Source organism: Trachurus trachurus (assembly GCF_905171665.1).
Source record: "Trachurus trachurus genome assembly, chromosome: 1".
NCBI lineage: Eukaryota > Metazoa > Chordata > Actinopteri > Carangiformes > Carangidae > Trachurus > Trachurus trachurus.
In genome coordinates this window covers 4,593,541-4,614,505 of record NC_139891.1, presented here as the reverse complement: position 1 = coordinate 4,614,505, position 20,965 = coordinate 4,593,541, and the positions used below count along the sequence as shown (strand labels likewise).

Sequence of the window (20,965 nt, the reverse complement as noted above, 5' to 3'; positions counted from 1 at the left end):
AGACTATTATATTCTGTTCAAAAGAAGTATTTTATCATGCTATTTTTATTGTTTTTATTCTGCTTGATGTCTGATGTACATTTTGTGTTTTATGCCGATTGTATATTTTATGTGTAATTTTGTACAGCACTTTGGTCCACTGGGTTTTTCAAGTGCTTTATAAATAAAGTTGGTATGGTATGGTATGCAAAGTTAAAATAAAACATATTCAATCTTAACAATTATTCTGTATTTTCTCACCTACAAATATTCACACTTCCCTTCAGTTCTGCATTATTTTAAAGAGTGATAATTAGCAATATTAGAATAATAGAAAATAATGGCTGAGCAATTCATGTCATTTATTCACACCTAACGTTACAGCAGTGTTTATGGGTGGGGGGAGGTAAAGTGTGTGTCAACTACAGACAACAGTAAAAAAAAAAAAAAACAATCAACCCCAGGACAGAAATAGAGCTCTCTCTCTCTGTCTCTTTGCAGACAGTGTTTGCTGTTGTTTGGGGGGAGAAGCTCTGGGGCTTTGGTCTTATGCTAATAACGAAATGTGAATGTGAGATTTTCCCTGACAAAGGCAGAAAAGATGAGCGGGGGGATGGTGCACACACACACACACACCACACACACACACCACACATGCAGGCGCTGAAAAGAAGAAGAGGGGAGTCTTGCTAAAATTGGACAACCCGCGAGACTTTGGTGGGCGTGGACAGCGCGGCGAGGGCTTCCTGCTCGGCTGAACACGTGGTTCCGTGTCTGCCTCCCCTGCCCGTCTGTCAGTGTATGAAGGTTTCCTGCCCTTCTCTCTCTCTCTCACTCCTCTCCCTCTGTGTCCTCCCGCACAGCACGACAGACCTCCTCCTCCTCTTCCTCCTCCTCCTGCTCCTGCACCTCCCGCTGCTCCTCCTGCACCTCCTCCTCCTCCTCCTGATCCGTCCTGTCCACCCGCTGCGCTGCGACGGCTCCCGGGACTCACTCAGTCCGCCGACCGACCGACCGACCGACAGCAGCCAGCCAGGCCGCGCTCACTTCAACGTGCATCCGCTCAGAGAGAGACGGAGAGAGGGAGAGTGTGTGTGAAAGTGTATGTGTGTGTGTGAAAAAGAGAGATAGAGAGTGTGTGTGTGTGTGTGTGTGTGTGTGTGTGTGAGTAAGTGCGTGTGCGCGCAACCAGCCCGCAGCCGCCGCCGCCGCCGGTCCATCCGTGTGATCTCCCCCCCTCCCTCTCCCTCTCTCTCTCCCCGCTATCCCGCTCCGTCTCCTCGGTCATGACGCTAGAGGCGATCCGCTACCGGGCCGGGTCTCTGCAGATCCTCAACCAGCTGCTGCTGCCACACCAGACCTCGTACGATGAGATCCGCTCGGTGCAGGACGCTTACGAGGCCATCAAGTCCATGAAGGTACGGAGCTCCATCCTCCCCCCCTCCCCCTTTCTCTCTCTCTCTATCTCTCCTTCTCTCTCGGGGGGCTTTCTCCCACTCCCCAGCCTGCTGCATGTTTGTGCATCCATCCCCGTCGTGCATATTGTGTCTCTGTTTCATTGTGGGGCTCTTTTGTGCTCCCACCGCTGCAAGCATGTGTTGCCATATGCTCGCCGCCGTGCTCCCGCTGTCGGCCCTGTGTTGTACTTGGGGATGCACCTGCAGCACCCGGCGATTATCTACCACCACCCCCCTCTCCCTCCCTCCCCAAAAAAACCCCATCCTTTATTTAGAGTTTTCACATTATCATGTGCCAGCGCCACAAACTAGGTATCTGCACACAGCTTCCCACCCATGAAATATGCCCCCTCCTCCTCCTCCTCCTCCTCCTCCTCCTCTTTCTTTGGGAGAGATTATTGATGAATTATTAATGACCTTTGCCAGGGGTTTTTTTTGTTCGCGTTTTGGTCTTGTGCTGCACTCGGTGACACCTCCAGCTCGTTTATCTCGGTGGAGCTGAAGCCCTGACACACCGAGCTGCTCACACAGTTTCATGTTGTTCAAGTTTTCTGTCTCACATGTTCCTTTATCAGAGCCGAGCTGAGCAGACGTTCACTCTTTCCTCAACCCACTTAGACACACTATACATGTTTGATCCTGTGTGTGGCAGAGTGAAGGAATGTGCCATCAGCAGGGGGGTGATGTCATGATAATAATGGAGTCTAATGGCAGAGATAGAAATGACTCCAACACAGAGATTATGTCATCTGAGTCAAAGCTGTCAGGGTACGACTATTGGCTCTGTGATCACTGAAAACTCAAACAATCAGGGATGTGGATTAATTATCCTCATGAAAACTGCTTAGAGGAGGCTGTTGGATGTTGTTGGCATAGAAACCAAAAGATGAGGACCACCAAGGATGTGACCGACTCTGCAACCCCCCCCCCCCTCTTTTCTCCTCTCAGGTACGTGGCGCCCCGGCCATCGCCATCGTGGGCTGCCTCAGCCTGGCCGTGGAGCTGCGGGCGGGCGCCGGCGGCGACGACCCCGTGACCTTCATCCGGGAGTCTCTGTGCCACCTGACCTCGGCCAGGCCCACCGCCGTCAACATGGGCCGCGCCGCCCGCGAGCTGATGGAGTTCGCCGAGAACGAGAGCATGGAGAAGAACTCGGAGCAGCTCAGAGAAAGGTGAGCGATCCCCACATTTACATTGTCAGTGGGTTTGTGTTAACTTATTTAAAGCAATAGTTCACCCAAAATTCAAATTTCACTCATTATCTACTCACCCTCATGTCGACTAAGAGCTGTGAGAATTTTCAGAGTCCTCCGTGCCTTCTCTGAGTTACGGGGGGGGGGTCCGCAGTATTTGTCCATATAATGGTTGTCAATGGATACCAACTTTCTTTGTCCAAAAAGACACACCAAAAAACATCCAAATACCTCCATACTGCTCGTCTGTAATGTCCCTCTTGTATTGAAGCCCCGACATGAGAAATTGTTGTTCTGAAAAAAATTAAATAAGTCTATGTTTTAAGTTTGTTTGTAGCGGAAGCTCCCAGTGTCTCAGTTCACTGCTCTTCCTGTGTCTGTGCAAATCTCGCGTGATTTGCAGTGACCGGCGGAACAATTTCTCATGTCGGGGCTTCAATACAAGAGGGACATTACAGACGAGCAGTATGGAGGTATTTGGATGTTTTTTGGTGTGTCTTTTTGGACAAAGAAAGTTGGTATCCATTCACAACCATTATATGGACAAATACTGCTGCACGGACCCCCCCGTAACTCAGAGAAGGAACAGAGGACTCTGAAAATTCAACACAGCTCTTAGTCGACATGAGGGTGAGTAGATAATGAGTGAAATTTGAATTTTGGGTGAACTATCCCTTTAATTAAATAGAGCTCAGTTGAATTTACATTGTCAGGGTTACCACACGTCCTGGGAAATCTGGAAAACCTGGAAAATGGTTCACCAATTTACATGATAAATTTGTCATAATTTCTAATCGATTAAGAGATTATTTCATAAATTAGAGCCATAGACTGCTACAGATTTCTGGGAGAGAGACTGAGAGAGAGGAATAAACATAGAAACAAACTGATTAAATTTACAAAATAAGGTACCATGTGTATGGCGTAAGAACTCATGTCCGTCAGCTGAAAATGTCCTGGAAAACCATTTCAAGAAAAGAGTGGGAACCCTGATTGTGCACATCCCTGTATATGTGTGTCTTGTCTGTGACAGTCACAGCAGAGACGCTGACATTTGTCTTTACAGCTTCAGCTTCTGCCACTTATTTATTTAAAGGTGCCATGTGGAGTTCGATCCCTAGTGATGCTATATAGAGCAATGTTTTTATGAATGGGGCTCCCATGTTTGTGTGCAAACAAAGGATACACAATCCTGTGGGTGATGTAATCCGCAGCCTTGCCAATGGTTTCCCACTCATCCACCAGTGTCAGTTCCACCGCATGCACCAACAAAGACAGAGAAGACGCATGTTGGCAAACAAGTAAACAATGTGAGCTTGAAACTTTTTTAACAAAAAAAAAAAAAACAGCTTTGCAAATGTTTTCTGAGGGAGGAGCTGCGTTAGAGTACCCACTGCGTGTAAACAGAATCTTTGTTAGTTTTCAGGAAAACTCCTCGGGGCGCCTTTTACTCCCAACAGACACTCATCTGTAAACAATCAGTGTATCATGTGCTGACCGTGTACCGAGTCTCAGCAGTAAGAACTGGTACTGTGAATTAAAATAATACAAACTTGTGTTTTTCCCATGAGCGTCTGATGCTGTTAGTCGCTGCTCCAGCACCTCCTCATTCAGAGCTGGGTGTAGGTGTCTGTGTGAACAAGTTGTCAGAACATCTATCTACAAAGTGAAAATTGGGAAGCCCATACACGACACGACAACATTGCAGATGAACTGTAAGTGTGACAAAGAAACACCCTGAGTTGTGTTATATTGACAGAGTTCATTAGTTACACAAGGCAAAGAAGCAGAACATGCGTAAAGCGTCAGGAGATGTTGGTGCTGCCGTTTGTTGGAGGACCGGAGGCAGGTGGACAGTGGCTGCTGGCTTAGGACTATACACTTAAAGGGATGGTTCAGCATTTTTGGCAAATTCGCCTATTGTCATATTCGCCACGCTGTGAAATAGTCATGAATAATTATGTAACATTACGACACGTGAAGAACTACTTTGAAATCACTCCGCCCAGCAGCCGTGTCTGGAATGTAGTTCCAGTTACGCATTTGCCTCAAAAACAACTCAGTCTCGTAATGTTACATTATTATTTCATAATGTGGTCACAACTTCTCCACAAGAGTGTTTTCGAGTTGTTGGATTGTGTATTTGATGAGTTTGATGAGGGACAGGGGACCTGTACCATTCACCTCCATTGTGTTCACCGAGCAGCTCACGTCTCTGCCCCGCTGATCTCAAAACAACATGCACCAATAGTTAAAGGTAATGAACCTACTGTTATGACTATTGGGATTATGGCAATAGGTGAATTTGCCAAAATGTTGAACTATCCCTTTAAAGCTTTGTTACTGATCTGATGTCAGCCAGATGTGCCTGATCCACATTAAATATAGTCAGTATCATCATAGAAGCCTGTCTGATATCAGTTACAGTCATTGTAGTCCCGACAGGCTCCAACAGCATACCTGCTCTCATCTTACCCCCAACAATGATTTCTCCGGTTTTAATTGTGGAGGGGGAAAAAGAAAGCACCGGTGTCAGAGTGGGAATTAATATCAGCAGTAGAAGGATCAGAGTCGGTTATCGAGAAAGGAAAATGTTGGATCGATCCAGGTCTTGGGTATTTAAAACCACTGGAGACTCCCCTTCCTCCCATCGCTGATTGTTGTGCTGTGTGATGAATCTATCTGTGTAGCTGAAGAAATCTCAGTGCAGCAGAGCGATGTGAGCTCCTCTGAGTTAATCATGTTTCACTCCGAACCTGCAAATAGTCTTTAAACATGGCCCAGCGCTAAGTGTTAGTCTGAGCTGGAGCATGGAGCAGAGGGGAGAGGGAGGTGGCTGAGGCGCTCGGATGATGTTTGAGTCTCGAAACTTGGCGCGAGTTGAGCTGCGGAGGCGAATCTCTGACGACTTAGTGTGCAACAGTGTTGGGCTCATTACTTTGAAAAAGTAAGTAGTTATAGTTACTAGTTACTGGAACTAACCAACTCACGGAGCCTGTCTGCACGGAGGAATACTGAGTCAGTTGGTTAGTTCCAGATAAACAGCTTTTTTCCAACTAGGTGATGAACACTTAGCTACACTTTAACGGGTGTATTACTTTGTAACAGGACTTCTTGAGTCAGGTAAAGGTGCATTTTATTGTTTGTAACAGCGTAACTTTTTTGATTACTTGTTACTGAAAAAAGTAGCGGCATTAGTAGTGGCATCAGTAGCGCCGTTATTTCCATGATCACTGGTGTGCACAATATGCAACTTTATGATTGAGAAAACAATGATAAGCCGCTATAAGGAGGGGAAGTGGAGGATCACATGAGGATATGAGAGAGACGGTAAGATGATGGATGAGAGAGGGAGAGAACAGGATGTTCGATAAAGGGAGGTCAGGACCATGGGTGCAGATCCCGGGGGGGAAGAGGGGGACACCCCCCCCCCCCCCCCAATTTCTGAAAAACATGAATTGTCCCCCCCAATAAAAATACCCCAAATTATTCAAAATTTAACAAATGTATTTTCAGACTTCACATTCTTGACATTTTAGATTCACATCTAAAAAGAAATGATTGAAATGGTGGAACAAATGATGTTTGACAAATATATTTCTGACTCCACATTCCATCTCTGGTCTCCTCCACTACGATGCAAATGAATGGGTAGTTTCTTACACATCAGCAGGCTTTAAAAAAAACGACTCCCTCAATCTTAGGGCTTCATATTTTGATATTCATCCATATCAATTAATCATGTATAAAGTAGTCCCATACACTGGGAGAAAAGGAAGATGGTGAGAAGAATTGGGGATCTGGGAAGGATAAGTAAGATAAGAATGTGACAGTAAATTATCATTTTAAGGGTCTCGGACATTTAATAATATAACAGCAGTGATACGCGCTGTTGGCTGTTTAGGACAAATAAACAAGACAGGTAAATACAATAAATGATTCCCTGTGCAGTGCTTTTTGAATGATATGGCGAGCCTCTATGAAGTTGTGATTTATGGTGGCATGGTATGAGTTGCATACGGGTCCCCCCAATCCTGACATCGGATCTGCACCCCTGGTCAGGACGGACAGAAACAGTCTTGATGGACACGTGATGTTCACACTGGCAGACGAGAGGGGGTGAATTTTAATTTCTCACCTCCTGTGCCTTCCTCTCCTCCTCCCTCCTTTACAGCGTGATTGCCTGGATTGAAGACATGCTGGAGCGTGACGTCAACGACAACAGGAAGATCGGTAACTATGGCGCCCAGCACATCCTGTCCGGCGTCCCGAGGGACTCCGTCACCATCCTCACACACTGCAACACCGGCTCTCTGGCCACAGCTGGATACGGGACTGCGCTGGGTAAGTTCCGCAGCTGCACAGCGTGAATGAGAAAAGAGGGCGACCGTTTAAAATATTGATGGCGCTGTAACTGTAATAACCGGCTCTTGCTCCTGTGTGCAGGCGTGGTGCGGAGCCTCCACGCGCTGGCCCGGCTGAAGCGCGTGTACTGCACAGAGACGAGACCGTACAACCAGGGATCCAGACTGACGGCGTACGAGGCGGTGGCGGAGGGAATCCCCGCCACGCTCATCACAGACAGCATGGCGGCCCTCACCATGAGAGAAATGGACATCACAGGTGTTGTCTCTTCTTCTTCTTCTTCTTCCCTCAGTTCATTCAAACTCTCTTTTTTTTTTTTCGTGTCTTGCCTCACTCCCGAGTCCATGACCAGCAGATAGACACCATCCTTTCGACTGTGTGTGCAGTAACAAGGGAGATACGGGCAGAGCTGGTGCACCGCTAATTAGCTTAGCTCAAACGCTGGAAGTGCATAGGTAGTGTTAGCCTGCCTGCTACTCGAGCTGAAATCAACAGTCAGAAGCTGATTTCATTTTAGCTCTAAACTCTGTAAATATATCACTTTATCAACATTTCAAACATTTTTAGGTGAGAAAGTAGCCGTTTAGATCAGCAGTGTGTCGTTAATTTGTCTAAATACCAGCTGTTTATTTACAATTTTGTTCGGACGAATTCGGCGCTACTCAAGCTAGCCGTTGTGACCAACGCACTTCCGGTTACTTTCACAAAATAAAACACCCGTTGCCCTTTACATACAGAAAACCATGATGATACAATTTGCACTTTTACTTTGAAAGAGGAAGCTAACCTACCCTCGATGTAGCTAGCTTGAACCAAAATAAACCGTCTTTGCTTGAACCCTCCGTTTTGACCGATCTCGTCCCGTTACCGGCATTTGACCGCTCAAGATGCCTTACTGGAGAGTTTTGTCAGCTCTGAGACGAAGATCGGCCCGTCGGCTGAAGAGTTTCTCTGATGACTTTAGGTGGAGGCAGGCTAACACTACTTATGCACTTCCAGAGTTTGAGCTAAGCTAATTAGCGGTGCACCAGCTCTGCCCGTATCTCCCTTGTTCCTGCACGCACAGTCGAAAGGATGGTGTCTATCTGCTTGTCATGGACTCGGGAGTGAGGCAAGACACACACAAAAAAATGTTGGCGTATCCCTTTAACCCCTTTTTCCTCATGTTGTCCTTCTCCCTCTCAGCTGTGGTGGTGGGCGCCGACAGGGTGGTCGCCAATGGTGACACGGCCAACAAGGTGGGCACGTACCAGCTGGCTATCGCCGCCAAGCACCACGGGATTCCCTTCTACGTGGCCGCGCCCAGCACATCCTGCGACCTGAGCCTGGAGAGCGGCCGGGACATCATCATCGAAGTGCGCCCCCCCGAGGAGCTCACCAGTATAAACGGTGTCCCCATCGCCGCCCCGGGTAAGACGCATGGCACGACAGCCGTGTTGGAACCAGCGTTCTGCATGTTACTTTTTTTTTAAAATTATTATAAATATTTGAGCAATTTGTTAGCCGGTTTTGCTCTTCCGGTGGAATTTTATGTTTACGTTTCCACGGTTTCTGTAGTCGCGGTCATGGTCACGGTAAATGCATGGATTTTTTTCTTTTCTTTTTTTCAATGAAAATCTGTAAAACGCATAGATCATCACACACCGGCTTTTAACAATGGATATCATACAAATTGACATCCGTGTTAAAAGCCAGCATTAATACAGTAGATCCATGGGTTTACCGCAACCATGACAACGACTGAAAACCATGGAAACATAAACGTACAATTCCACCGGAAATGCAAAACCGGCTTCTTGTAGATGATGTTCGGAAACTTGGTGGATATAATGCTGTTATTCCCATGACTTGTTAGAACTGGGGAGGAAATGTGGTTGAGAGAAAAGTATAAGGACGCAGAGCCAGCCCAAGCCTCCATGGGGCCCTAAGCAAAATTAGATTTTGGGGCCCTCTATTTTTGCAAATAACATTGATTGTTGATCATTCACACACCCACTATAAACTCATTGTGGCTCTGGCAATGTCGTTTAGGCTGCATTATCCTATTGACGTTCCTATCATTGTAGTGGCAAGAATGGCTGTGTGTGCTATAAAACTGGTCTAGTGAGCAATAATAAAAAAACTAATGTTTAAAATTTTGGGGGGGATGCCCTCAAATCACTTATTTTGGGCACCAACGCTAGTGCTGGGGACTGAAAAGTTGGTAAACTGAATTTCAGAAATGTTATCTTGGCTAACAATGTGGAACAATAAGGTGGATGCACTTAAAAAACTTATTTCACTGCTCCATGTATTGATTTTTCGGCAGTTGTAAACAAATGCACATGGCCTTATATTGATTTTTCATGGCTTCTTTGTAAACAGATGCACATGGCCAGGGACTGCTAGCAAAACAGCAGAAAAGCTAGTGGACTTACATGGGCCCAGTTCCTAAGCTTTGTACAATTATATATCTTCTAATACATGCAAAAAATATGTATTATTATTTTTTTGTTGTTACTGTAATTGCTCTTGGGGCCCCCTAGTGGCCGCGGGGCCCTAAGCAGGCCCTTAGTTCGCTTATGCCTTGGGCCGGCTCTGTAAGGACGTGAATACATAAGAACAGTGAGCAGAGCAGAGGGCTGTCAGCGAGGAGGAGACATCAGGCTTGGAGAGCTGGATGAGTGTGGCCCACTTCCAGGGTCCATCCTAAGCCTTAAGCGCTGTGCCCTCGCTGACTTTAATTGAAACCACATGCAGCGTAAGTGCTGGCGTGAAAAGAGGCTGCACGCACCGCACGGACCAGCGAACGGCACTTTGTGAAATCACGTTACCTGTACAAAGACGTTTTTCTGTGGTCAGGAAAGTGTGAGGCTCCGATTTCAGAGAGCGCTCGCTCCTGTGCGCCTGTAAAAGAGTTGCTGAGGGGAGTGTGGGGCGGAGAGAGAGGAGGGAGGGGGGGCGGGTGGGTGTTTTATGACTTCATTAGACAGTGACAGGGAGGAAATGAAAGGACATGAGGGGGCACGGCACAAAGGTCCCAGGCCACGTTGAAATCAGGACCGTTGCAGCTGCATGAGCATGTGAGAGTGGACGCCAGCTGCGTGTTTTAGGTGAGTTAGTGAGAGCTGAATACAGTCATTTGATCTATAATTACGTTGCCAGAGCAGAGAGGTGTTCTGTGACATCATAGTAATTAAAGCACGCTCATTTAATGAGCACACTGGCCTCTAGAGAGCAGCAGGAGGAGGAGGAGGAGGAGGAGGATGTGTGCTCCTATGTTAGAGTTTCATCTCTATTAAACTTTCCTCTTCTCCTTTCTTGTGCTCTGCTCCCTCTTGGAAATCGCATTTTGAAATACAGCTCGGAAAGACTCGGTAAAGATTAGTTCTTGGAGATATGCAACCATGGATGTTGTGATGGTGTACATAGATCACTGGTCACCCGTCAGTTATTCTGTAGTTATTCTTCTAAAAGAACAGAATCAGCAAAATGTGTAATAACTGTTTTGTTACGTCTCATCTCCTTGGTCAAAGCCACTCAATTTTGGTTTGACTGACATCACCTGGTGTAAATAATAATAATACAATTTTTTGAAAATGTTTTAAAGGTGTACGGAAAAGAAAAATGAATTTGATTCCACTCTGGGTCATAAAATGAGTGTACTAACTCATCTATCAGACGATGTAGGCCAAACTTTGTGCAAAATTCTATTTTCGAGTAAATCTGGAATGAAAGTGGGGTAGTTTTTTTTCGCATCGGATTCGATAACGACCAATCAAATTTGTTTTCCTTACTCGGGTAAACAACTTGTGAAAACTCGTAGAAGGAGGTGCGACAAACAGGACAAATGGCCATTTCTGAGTTATCAGCTTTTGAAAATGAACTCTTCAAACATTTCCTGTGTATCATGTTCTTCTGCTCCATGGAGCTTGTTTGCATCCAAACTTAGAAATCTTGCACTCAAAAAATTAGGGAGCCACAGGTACTTTTTTTTTCTTTCAATCTCTTTTTATTTTATTTTATTTTATTTTATTTTTTATTGTCTGAATCTGATCTTATGACAGGGTTCCTACACATTTGAAATTTCCCCCCAAAAAAATTTCCAGACCCTAATTTCCAGACTTCTCTGTAAAAAAAATTCAAATTATTTGTGATATTTGAGTAAATAGTAAATGCATAATATAAAAAAGCATGCAATTTATCATTTGTTTTCATGTGTATGCCATTATGTAACCAAATAATTTCCTGGAGATTGTAGCTAGGTACAATAGAGCGCATACAAAATAATAATTAACCCAAATAACTTCAGATGAGACCAAACCCAGATAAATATTAAAGGGATAGTAACATTTTTTTTAAAGTGGGGTTGTATGATCTACAAATAGCCCCTAAGTATTTAATTGCAGTAGAAGACTCTGCACTCCTCCCGTTAGCAACGCCAGCCCATAGCCCTGCCCAGAGATTTACAACATACAGTGTTGTGAACAGACCCAAAGAAACGGCCTATTTTCGCGACCTAAAAGAGGTTTTACCTAAAAAAAAAAATACACAGTTCCATTGTTCGCTATAATATAATTTTTTCCAGCCCTTCAAAGTGCAGGAAAAACACAGTTTTTATTTGGACCTAACCAACTGCTGATCGGCGGGCGCTAACCCTGGGCGGAGGGATACGTGAGTTGGTTGAAAAATTATATTATAGCGAACAATGGAACTGTGTATTTTTTTTTCAGGTAAAACCTCTTTTAGGCGGTTTCTTTGGGTCTGTTCACAACACTGTATGTTGTAAATCTCTGGGCAGGGCTATGGGCTGGCGTTGCTAACGGGAGGAGTGCAGAGAGTCTTCTACTGCAATTAAAGTACTTAGGGGCTATTTGTAGGTCATACAACCCCACTTTAAAAAAAATGCTACTATCCCTTTAAGATAAATATATTTCCATACAATAGTTTCCATTTCCCATACATTTACAGACCTGGAAATGTATAAAATCAAATTCCATACTTTTCCATACTTGCGTAGGAACCCTGTTATGAGTGTTTTTGTATCATGGGCCCCACTGAAACAAGTTCCAATCGACCTGGTCGACGTGGCAAAAAAGTATTGGAATTGAAATTGAATTCTTCTCTAAATGCTCTACCCTGTGGCTCTTCTCCGATGTTTCCTGCAGGCATCGAGGTGTGGAACCCGGCGTTCGACGTGACTCCTCACCAGCTGATCACAGGAGGCATCATCACAGAGCTGGGAGTCTTCCTCCCCTCTGAGCTGCAGGCGGCGCTCACCGGTCGCCTCACCGCCCTCTAGAGCCGCTCGGCCCCCCCCCGCCCCCCGCTGGTCCGTGTGCACCACTGCACCTTAACGTCAGACACTCAAAGACACTCATCTCACCACAGAACGCACGCACACACAGTCACACACAAAAACACACACACGTACGCACACAAACACAACACACATTCATGGTTTGTCGTTTTAATTTGAATTGGATAAACGCACGGTCACTGTTACATGTCAGTGGTGCACACAGAAGAAAGAAAAAAGTTCTTCAGTCTCTTTACTCACCCTCACTCTATTCTATTCACTGCAGGGAGTCAAGCAGACACACATGTGCAGTCTCTCCCGTTCTTTTATGTGTGTCCTTTTATTTTATTTTTCGTGTGTGTGTGTCTCTGTTTCACATTTCTCCCCAGTTTTCCGACTGTTTCTCATTCCCTCTCACCGCCTCTTTGTCTGGCTTCTGCGACAGATAACAGCTGGACTCTGTTCCTTAAATTCTATTTGGAAATCTGTTTTTATGAGTGGTTACTGAGATAATCTTTCAGGCTTTCTTCAACGACAAACAAACAAAAAAAAACCACCACAAAGGCTAAGACATTGCTGATTTTGATCAAAGTAGGGATTTCGATTAGCCATGGTTTCTAAAAAAAAAAATGCTGCTACCCACTTGTTAATATACATATCCTTGCTGTTAGTGTGTACATATGTAGAAAACTAACCCATGCTAGGAAAAGGTACTGCTATTTTAACCAAATATGTGGTTATTTAAAATTTAAATATGACATCAAAAATGTTATATTAACATTTAATTTCTTTTGTTCTATGTTGAGATCTTTTGTAGGGGTATAATCCAGTTTTTTAGCTCATAGATTTTACAACCAAAAAATTGCTAGTGATCTTAAAAAAGCCTCTTTCACTCGCTCTTTTTAGCCTGCGCAGCAAAATTTTGATCAAGTAGAATTTTTCGATCAGTCCTCATTAGTCAGCTGAAGTCCATGACAACACATGGCTGTATTTATACCTCACTCCTTGTTTCTAATGTGCTATTTCCCGTTCCCCCCATATCACACTACACTTGTACTATCATAATATACTTGTGTATATATACACATATATATAGACATACAAATATATATGTAACCATACTACTCTACATAATACTCATCCAACTGATGTTCACAACACCGCACAGGACACTAAATGTAAAAAATCTCTGAAAGGAATCGGTGTCATTTTTGCCATTTGAGGAGTTCCTCATGCTGTTGTATTTCTGTAATACAGGCATCACGATTAAAGGAAAAGTTCACCCCAAAATGAAAGTTTGGTTATCTGCTCATGTGTACACAAAGACAAGTGCTTCTCATCATTTTTCTTCTAAGTCAGACCCACAAAGTGATGATTAACTATTTTACACCCTTAGAATAAACTTAATCGATAAACTTAATCTCTCCAAAAGCTACAAAAGAAAGCACTGAATGAATTATTTCATCATGTTGCCCATAGTGATGGACCAACAGAGAATTTCCACCTGATCTTGCAGTCCCCAAGAAAAGGCAGTGGGCGACTAGCTGATGAACGTAGTGGCACGATGAGCATTTAAAGAGCCAGATCTCTCCCTCAGGAGCTGGAGCCTGAACGAGCTGGAGGGGGAGTAAATATTGGACTTTGAATTGTCAGTTTGACACAAACGTTGCTCTAAATTAATGTTTCTGTTGTCTGTGTCCACACAGCGTGTCAATAAGCAACTGTTTGCCAACAATCGGTTACAACAGACTGACTTGTCTACCAGTCCGCCACACTGCACCCGCTCATCAGCTATAGAAGCTGGTGAATGTCAATCTGGGGGGGGGGGGGGCAGCAGCTTAATTTGTTTTACCCATTAGATTTTTCCAAAGATCAGTTGTTCTGATGTAGAAGAGGAAACTACCGAATATTTGTGGCATCAGAAATTTAGCAGGATGAGCAATGGTCATCAAACGTCTTGTCTTTATTCTGGGGTGAACTATTCCTTTCAGATTAGTGGGGTGTTTTCCACACTATACAGTGTCCTTCCGCAGAAGCTCTGTGCATACAACTTTAAACAACACAACAATCAGAATGTAATTTTCAGCTCAGATGAAGTCGGGGGGGCTGTGATCAGGCCGGACTCGAGACGCTCAGTCACTTCTTGCCTTCGTGCTTCACTTCAGAATGTGTTTTGACTATTTTGGATTAATTCCTTCTCGTAACAAACGTGCCGTTCAAACTCCAGACTGACTTCCAGCCCACCAACAAGGGCAACTAAGGACATGTAGACATTAAGGACGACACAATGGGTTTTCTCCATAACTTCATTTCTTCTAACCCTGTCAGAACAGGATTAAAAAACAGGAATAAAAAGGAGACAAAGCCCATATTATTAGCATTTGTCAAAATAGTGCTGAAACATAATCAGTTTATTTAGACTTTTTTTTCTAAACATTCCCTTGTTCCAGATTTGGAAATGTGAATATTTGCGACTTTTTTCAATCTTATACTAATGTGAATGGGAAATACTTGTTATTGGGGGGGGAAAAAAACATTGTTGGAAATTATTGCTTAATTATTATTTAACTAAACCTAAGTGACAACGTATTGAAGACAGTTACTATTAATTTCAGTTTTACCTTCAAAATGCACCGACTCCAGTTTTAAAACCCGACACTGACATTGTATTCACCCATAAAGCAATAGACTGTTATGACTTTTAAAACACTAGTTGAACCTGTGTTGGGTTCCAGTGTCATACGTACGTTTGTTTTTCTCTATGAAAGGTGTGTGCTGAGTTAGTGCAGTTAGTGCACACCACCTGGCTATTGATCCTGTGATGCATTTTGTTATTTTTAAACAGGCATCACAGAAAAAAAGTTCCTGAAACGTGGATCTGTAAGGTTTAGGCACCAACTGTACTGAATGTCACAGGGCCCTCACTGCCTTACAGGTGCAGCACCGGTACATATACGTCCTGACAGGAGAGACAGCAGAGACAGCAGACCCTCAGTCCTTCCTCCACCCCGATTAATATCACGTAGCCGAGCCACTGTCTCATCAAGCTCTGAGAGGTTTGCATTTAGAAACACTCCACCAAACACATTATATACAGTGGTGGACAGTAACGGAGTAAATTTACTTGAGTACTGTAAAATATCCAGAGGATTTGTACTTTACTTGAGTATTAGATTTATTTGGTACTTATTACACTTACTTGAATACATTTCCAAGACAAATATTTTTACTTTTACTCGAGTTAATTTCTAGGAAGGCTGAAAAGTACTCGTTGCTTTCAGGTCTGCTCTTTTTTCTTTTCTTTTTTTTTCTTCTAAAATCCTATTGGACACAAGCTGTGTTTGTCAAAGAAGGAAACCCTAACCCCTAAAAGCAGCACATCAGTGCAGGGGGTTTCAAAGAGTTAATTCTCAGAAACAAGAGTTAAAAGGTCCTTAAATTCATTTAGAAAAAATTATAGTCATTCATTGATGTGAAAAATAAGAAATTTACTCTTACTCTTACTTTTACTTTAAATAAATTTAAAAGCATGTACTTTTGGATACTTAAGTACCTCGAGACAGCCAGAAAACAAACTGACAACCTCACCTTCTCTTCTTTCTAGTCAAAATCCGATGCCTACATTACCCACAGTTCATCTCTCATAGTTCCATCATGTGGGATTTCTGGTTATTTTCACAATAGTTATATAGCCTGACGGATCAAAGACACGACTGTCTGACTTTTGTGCTTGGATTTCTCTGTGAGCTTGATGAGACGGTTTCGGACACACTTCACACCAGTTTACTTTCCTACTCTCCCTTCACTGATCTCACTCACTACCAGTGCTGACTTTTCTCATTCACTTCATTCATTTAAAGATGTGGTAAATACACAAATTCACCTTTCTACTGACAGGACCACTAAGAGGTCCAGAGACCCCCACCCAAACCCTAACCTCCCCCCAGGAAAAAACAAAAACAAATGGAAAAAAAAATAAAAAAACGTATTAATGTCAATGATAATAATTAATTGCAGTATCCATAGTGTCATTGTCCATATCTTAAAAATGCTGTAATATAAGCTCGCTGAGTTATTCGATTTTCTTCTTCCTCCTCTGTCCACCCATCAAACCTCATATCACAAAGATGCTGGGAGGTCAAAAACACTTGTGTATTTGAATTTTCTTTCTTTCTTTCTTTTGTACAGTTTAAAACATGACACATTTTGGGGCCAATGTTAGACAGTGTTCCAGGCATTATGTAGCAACTTTGTGGCCGTCAGACCAGCCGCATATTATTTCTTTCTAAATCTTTAAGAGGTATGACATTTTTTGTTTGTCTGTACATCATGGTTATATAACTGTTTGGCTGTGGTTTGTTGTTTTATTTTTTATTTTTCATGACATTGTGATTTCTCGTGACTAGGCCATTAGTACACCACACTGGGGAGGCCTCCTCAACCATACACACTACCTCTCCGTTTGCCCACACGGACTCAAACACTGAAATGCATGAACACAAGCACTCAACGTGCCAGGCTGCAGCACAGCACATTGACAGATTGCAGAAAATAAAATAAAAAATCTGGTCTGAAATTCTCCACATCTAACTAATGTTTGTATCTTGAACCCAGAGTGATTGATAATTTTCGGCGGTGCTTTTAGTTTGCCAAAGTAGCCTACATTCAGGCTGGTGTGTTATGTTGGGTTGCATCTCAATTATGTCTAGATTATGTTTTTACACCATGTTTTTGAAGCAGCGGGAAATCGAAGTGTAATTAAAGAAAAGAAGGTTCCACCATTGCGAAGCCCAACACATGCCTAGTAATCAGGTGCCAAAATTCAGCGCTGCTTGCCACTACTTTCAACATTGATTTGATTCATGAAAGCAGGTGCTTGTGTATTAGCAAATGATTAGTATGGCCTGCAATTACCATGGAAGGAGTGTTGTTCAGATGGCCTCTTTAAGTGCAAGTATGTTATTGTTGTTATTGATAATCACTTGATTGATTTGGGTTTAATTTTGTAACATGTGAAAACGGTTCCAAACTGGGTTTTTTTTATATATATGTATATGAATATAATGCTGTAAAGTGCAGTCATGAATTAAGAGATTTCTCTTTCACATCAATACAGTTAAAAGAATAAAACCACAGTGAAAAACTTCGTATTATTATTATTATTATTATTATGATTGATGATGATATTGTATTCCTAGGAATTCTTTCTTTCTTTCTTTCTTCTTCCGGGGAAATCATACTTCCCAAGGGCGAAAACTCACCAAACTTTACAGAAACGTCCAACCCCATGCCACATTTACTTAACTCCAAGGACATGTGCCCGTTTAAATTTAAAAACTTACCAAAGCAACTGTACATCCTACAGTTTTGAAACTTTCACCAATCTGTAGCCCCAATACTGCTGAAACTATTGTTCATTTAGACTCAATACAAATTATGAAGTCCATCACTCTGTTTTTTTCAAAAACTGTAAAACGTATTAAACCTGTCTCCTCCCACAATTTTTGCTCAATTGTCACCAAACTTGCTAGAGAGCATCTCCAGACTGTCCTCAACAAAACTTGTTTCTCGGATTTTTGATTAAGCAAAAAATTGAGCCTACAGTGCATGAAAACGTTTGACTGAAAACAGTACTATAAACATATCAAATTCTTGCTAAATACATTTTCAATCTTCCTGAAAAAAAGACAATATTTTGGAGTCGTGGTTGATGAAGTTTGGCAAATATCAGAATTTTATCTCAAAAACTGAATTTTCTAGAACATTTTGAATTCTGCTCTCATGGGAACAACTGCAGTCAATGTAAGAATGGTATTTTAAAACATCAGATTTTCTCTTATGAAGCAAAACACTTATCATTAAAAACAAATCAGCAACATTTCCATGCTATCAAGATGCAATTTATGTTTTATCAGATTTTTGTTTAGATAACTGAATTTCTGACATTTTGACCATTTTGAAATTATTATTATTATTATTATTATTATTATTATTATTATTATTATTATTATTATTATTATTATTATTATTATTATCAGTAGTATTATAATTATCGTTGTTTTATCATTACTATTGTTGTAATGTCACAAATGAACAGTAGGTGGCGGTAAAGAAACCGGACGCGTGTGAGAACTACCTGTTAAGTGACAGCAGAAGAAGCAGCAGTGCTTTGTGTACTTCCGGTTAGCAGAAAAATGGCGCAGGGTACGAAGAAGTTTAAAGCTCAGCGGCCTGGAGCCTCCAAGAAACCACAACAACACAAACAGAAAGGACCGAAGAAAGGAGGTAAGGCTCTGAAAAGTTACCTGTTGTTTTCTTAGTTGCTGGAGAGACGAGACAGAGAGAGAGAGAGACGTTTCAGTCCGACAGCGTCGACATGTGACCTGCATGGAAACAGCTGAGCACGTTGTAGCCGAGTCTCAGGGTTTCTTACCACTTCCAACATCTGGTTACCAAGTAGTACACGAGACAAACCAGTTAGCTCTGCATATATGTGGACGTTTGATTTTATTTGACCTTGTTTTTGCTGTAATATCTTAGTGACTTTGAATGAAGAATGCTGAAATGATTTCGCCCATGTTAACTGTGAAATGTCATGTCGGTGATAGACAACAAAATGACCTGCCATGGAGCGATGCGAGGCCCATATATTGCCACATTGAGAAAGACTAAGGATACAATATGGCAAGGTGAAATATCCCCCCCAAAAAATGATGAGGACAATTTGTGTCAGAACCGGTCAGAACATACCATAAATGTGGTGCTACGTCCACCAGATGATGTGATCGTTGTTGGGTAAAGGCCCACATCACACATCGGGAAAGTCATTCACCTGTTCAGTTGTTTGCCTGTCTTAAAATTGACTTTCTATCCAGTTGTGTAAGTCACATTTTGATCATATACGTTTTCAATCTTGGTCATATTTATCCAGCTGAATCGCGACTGTAAGTAGTCAGAAAAACAAGCTGAGAATTTTCTTTTCTTTTTAAAGGCAGGATCATCGCGCCAAAGAAGGCTCAAGTGGTTCAGCAACAGAAACTAAAGAAGGTATGGCCAAGTTTAAGAAAAATTACAGTTATTTTTGTTTCTGCCCAGCTCTTTAAGTCTGAATTTAACAACAAATACATCAGTGAGTATGACGGCTCATTTAACTTTAATGTTAATGCTGCTTTTCCCTGCAGGGTCTGGAAGTTGCCATCAGGAACAGGATTGAGCAGGAGGTGACCCAGAGGGCCAGCTCCAACCTCCACAAGTCGCTGAGTGTGGTTAAAGGGGCCGAAAGTAAAGACAAACCTGCAGCAGCCCGTCCAGGAGGCAGCTCCAAGTAGGACCAGAACAGACCTGGATCTGATGGTGTTGAATTACAAAGGACTGAGCTGAAGCATCAGTGAGCTGCAAATAATATGAAATGTGACTTGACCCTCCTGTTTCCAAAGTCCAGTGTTTTAGGCAAATAGAAATAATGAGACATACTTGTGGAGATGCTTGTTGAAGGTCCTCAAAGATACATTGAAAACAAGAGACAATGTATCATGGGATCATGGACATTGCTTAAACATCCACTTGGTTGCACCACAGGATGTTACATTTACTCTAAGGATAAAAACAGAGGGAATGTAAAAGGTTTATCTTGACATAATATTTTTATGGGAATTCTCTGCTTGCTCAAGGTTTTGTGTCACTTCATTGAGTTTATTTCAGTCCAGCTGTTGGGGCGTCTCCAATGTACACAGAGTAAGCTGTGGTGATGATTGCACCTCGGTAGCAGGAAAAAGTGTAAAGCAAAAGAATTTGAGCAATTAAAATGTTGCCACAACCAAGAATCCTCTGAAATATATTCACCACACTTTATAAGTGTAAATTCCAACCATCATTGATCATTTCTGAAAATAACTGATAATTCAATAATCCGTTGTGAGTAGGGTGGGACTAAATAGTGTAGTAGATTAATGAATCCATTCATATCATGTGCAAACTGGCATTAAAACCATTTTCCCAGACTTAAAGCAGAAGTAAGCGATCCGGTCGTTTTCGCTAATGCTGCGTTCCAGGCCGGCTTTTGAAATCGTAAATTACAGCTTCATGTCACAACTTACGACTTTGTAGCGTTCCAGGCAACCCACTTGTGTTTTTCCGACCTGTTTTACCGGTGAAAGTCACTATAACGGCCACTCGTAACTTCCGACCCGTGAACTCGTACCAGATCAAACTGGTACAACTTCACAGGACGGAAAAATAGGAGTTACGAGTTTCCTTGAATGCACCATAACAGTCCTCGTCCCTACGTCGCCACATTCACGGCGTCCCTTGGCTGCACACACAGCCCTGCATGCCGTTCTCTCTCCTCATTGGATAAAAACTGTAGGATACGATAAATGTTTTCTCTTCGGCTCAGAGCAGAGCAGAGGGACTGACAGACCCGTGTTTCAGACCAAACACTCTATGTAAGTGATTGCTGTCGGAAGATATAACTATTTAAGACTTATATTAACACAAATATATCACTTACTTCTGCTTTAAATGATGTTTTTTGTTGAAATTTAAGGGACAAATAAAAAATAAATATTTAACGTGAGACATTAGAAGTTATTGTTTTCTAATTGGCATTCCCATACTCTTTTGATTAGCTGAATGCAAACATTTTGAAGGCAGGCGATTTGGAGTAGCAGATGTTGGCTAAGTCAGAGCTCAGT

At 42.6% G+C, this 20,965-nt stretch overlaps 2 protein-coding genes and 1 long non-coding RNA gene across 3 annotated transcripts in view; 2 read left to right on the top strand and 1 right to left on the bottom strand.

Moving 5' to 3' along the window:
* Positions 1–20,965, bottom strand: part of LOC310990425 — a 167,479-nt gene that overhangs the window by 112,084 nt on the left and 34,430 nt on the right. The window lies entirely within an intron of this gene.
* On the top strand, positions 788–14,021 carry mri1 (methylthioribose-1-phosphate isomerase 1). Its single transcript, XM_083971769.1, has 6 exons — positions 788–1,397; positions 2,385–2,608; positions 6,804–6,973; positions 7,076–7,252; positions 8,180–8,404; positions 12,142–14,021. Exons 1-6 carry the CDS (start codon positions 1,266–1,268, stop codon positions 12,273–12,275), a joined length of 1,062 nt encoding a protein of 353 aa, XP_083827895.1. The 5' UTR covers positions 788–1,265; the 3' UTR covers positions 12,276–14,021.
* cUnh19orf53 (chromosome Un C19orf53 homolog) lies at positions 18,416–19,869 on the top strand. Its single transcript, XM_083974853.1, has 3 exons — positions 18,416–18,557; positions 19,264–19,319; positions 19,454–19,869. The coding sequence occupies exons 1-3, from the start codon at positions 18,467–18,469 to the stop codon at positions 19,598–19,600; spliced, it is 294 nt and encodes a 97-aa protein (XP_083830979.1). The 5' UTR covers positions 18,416–18,466; the 3' UTR covers positions 19,601–19,869.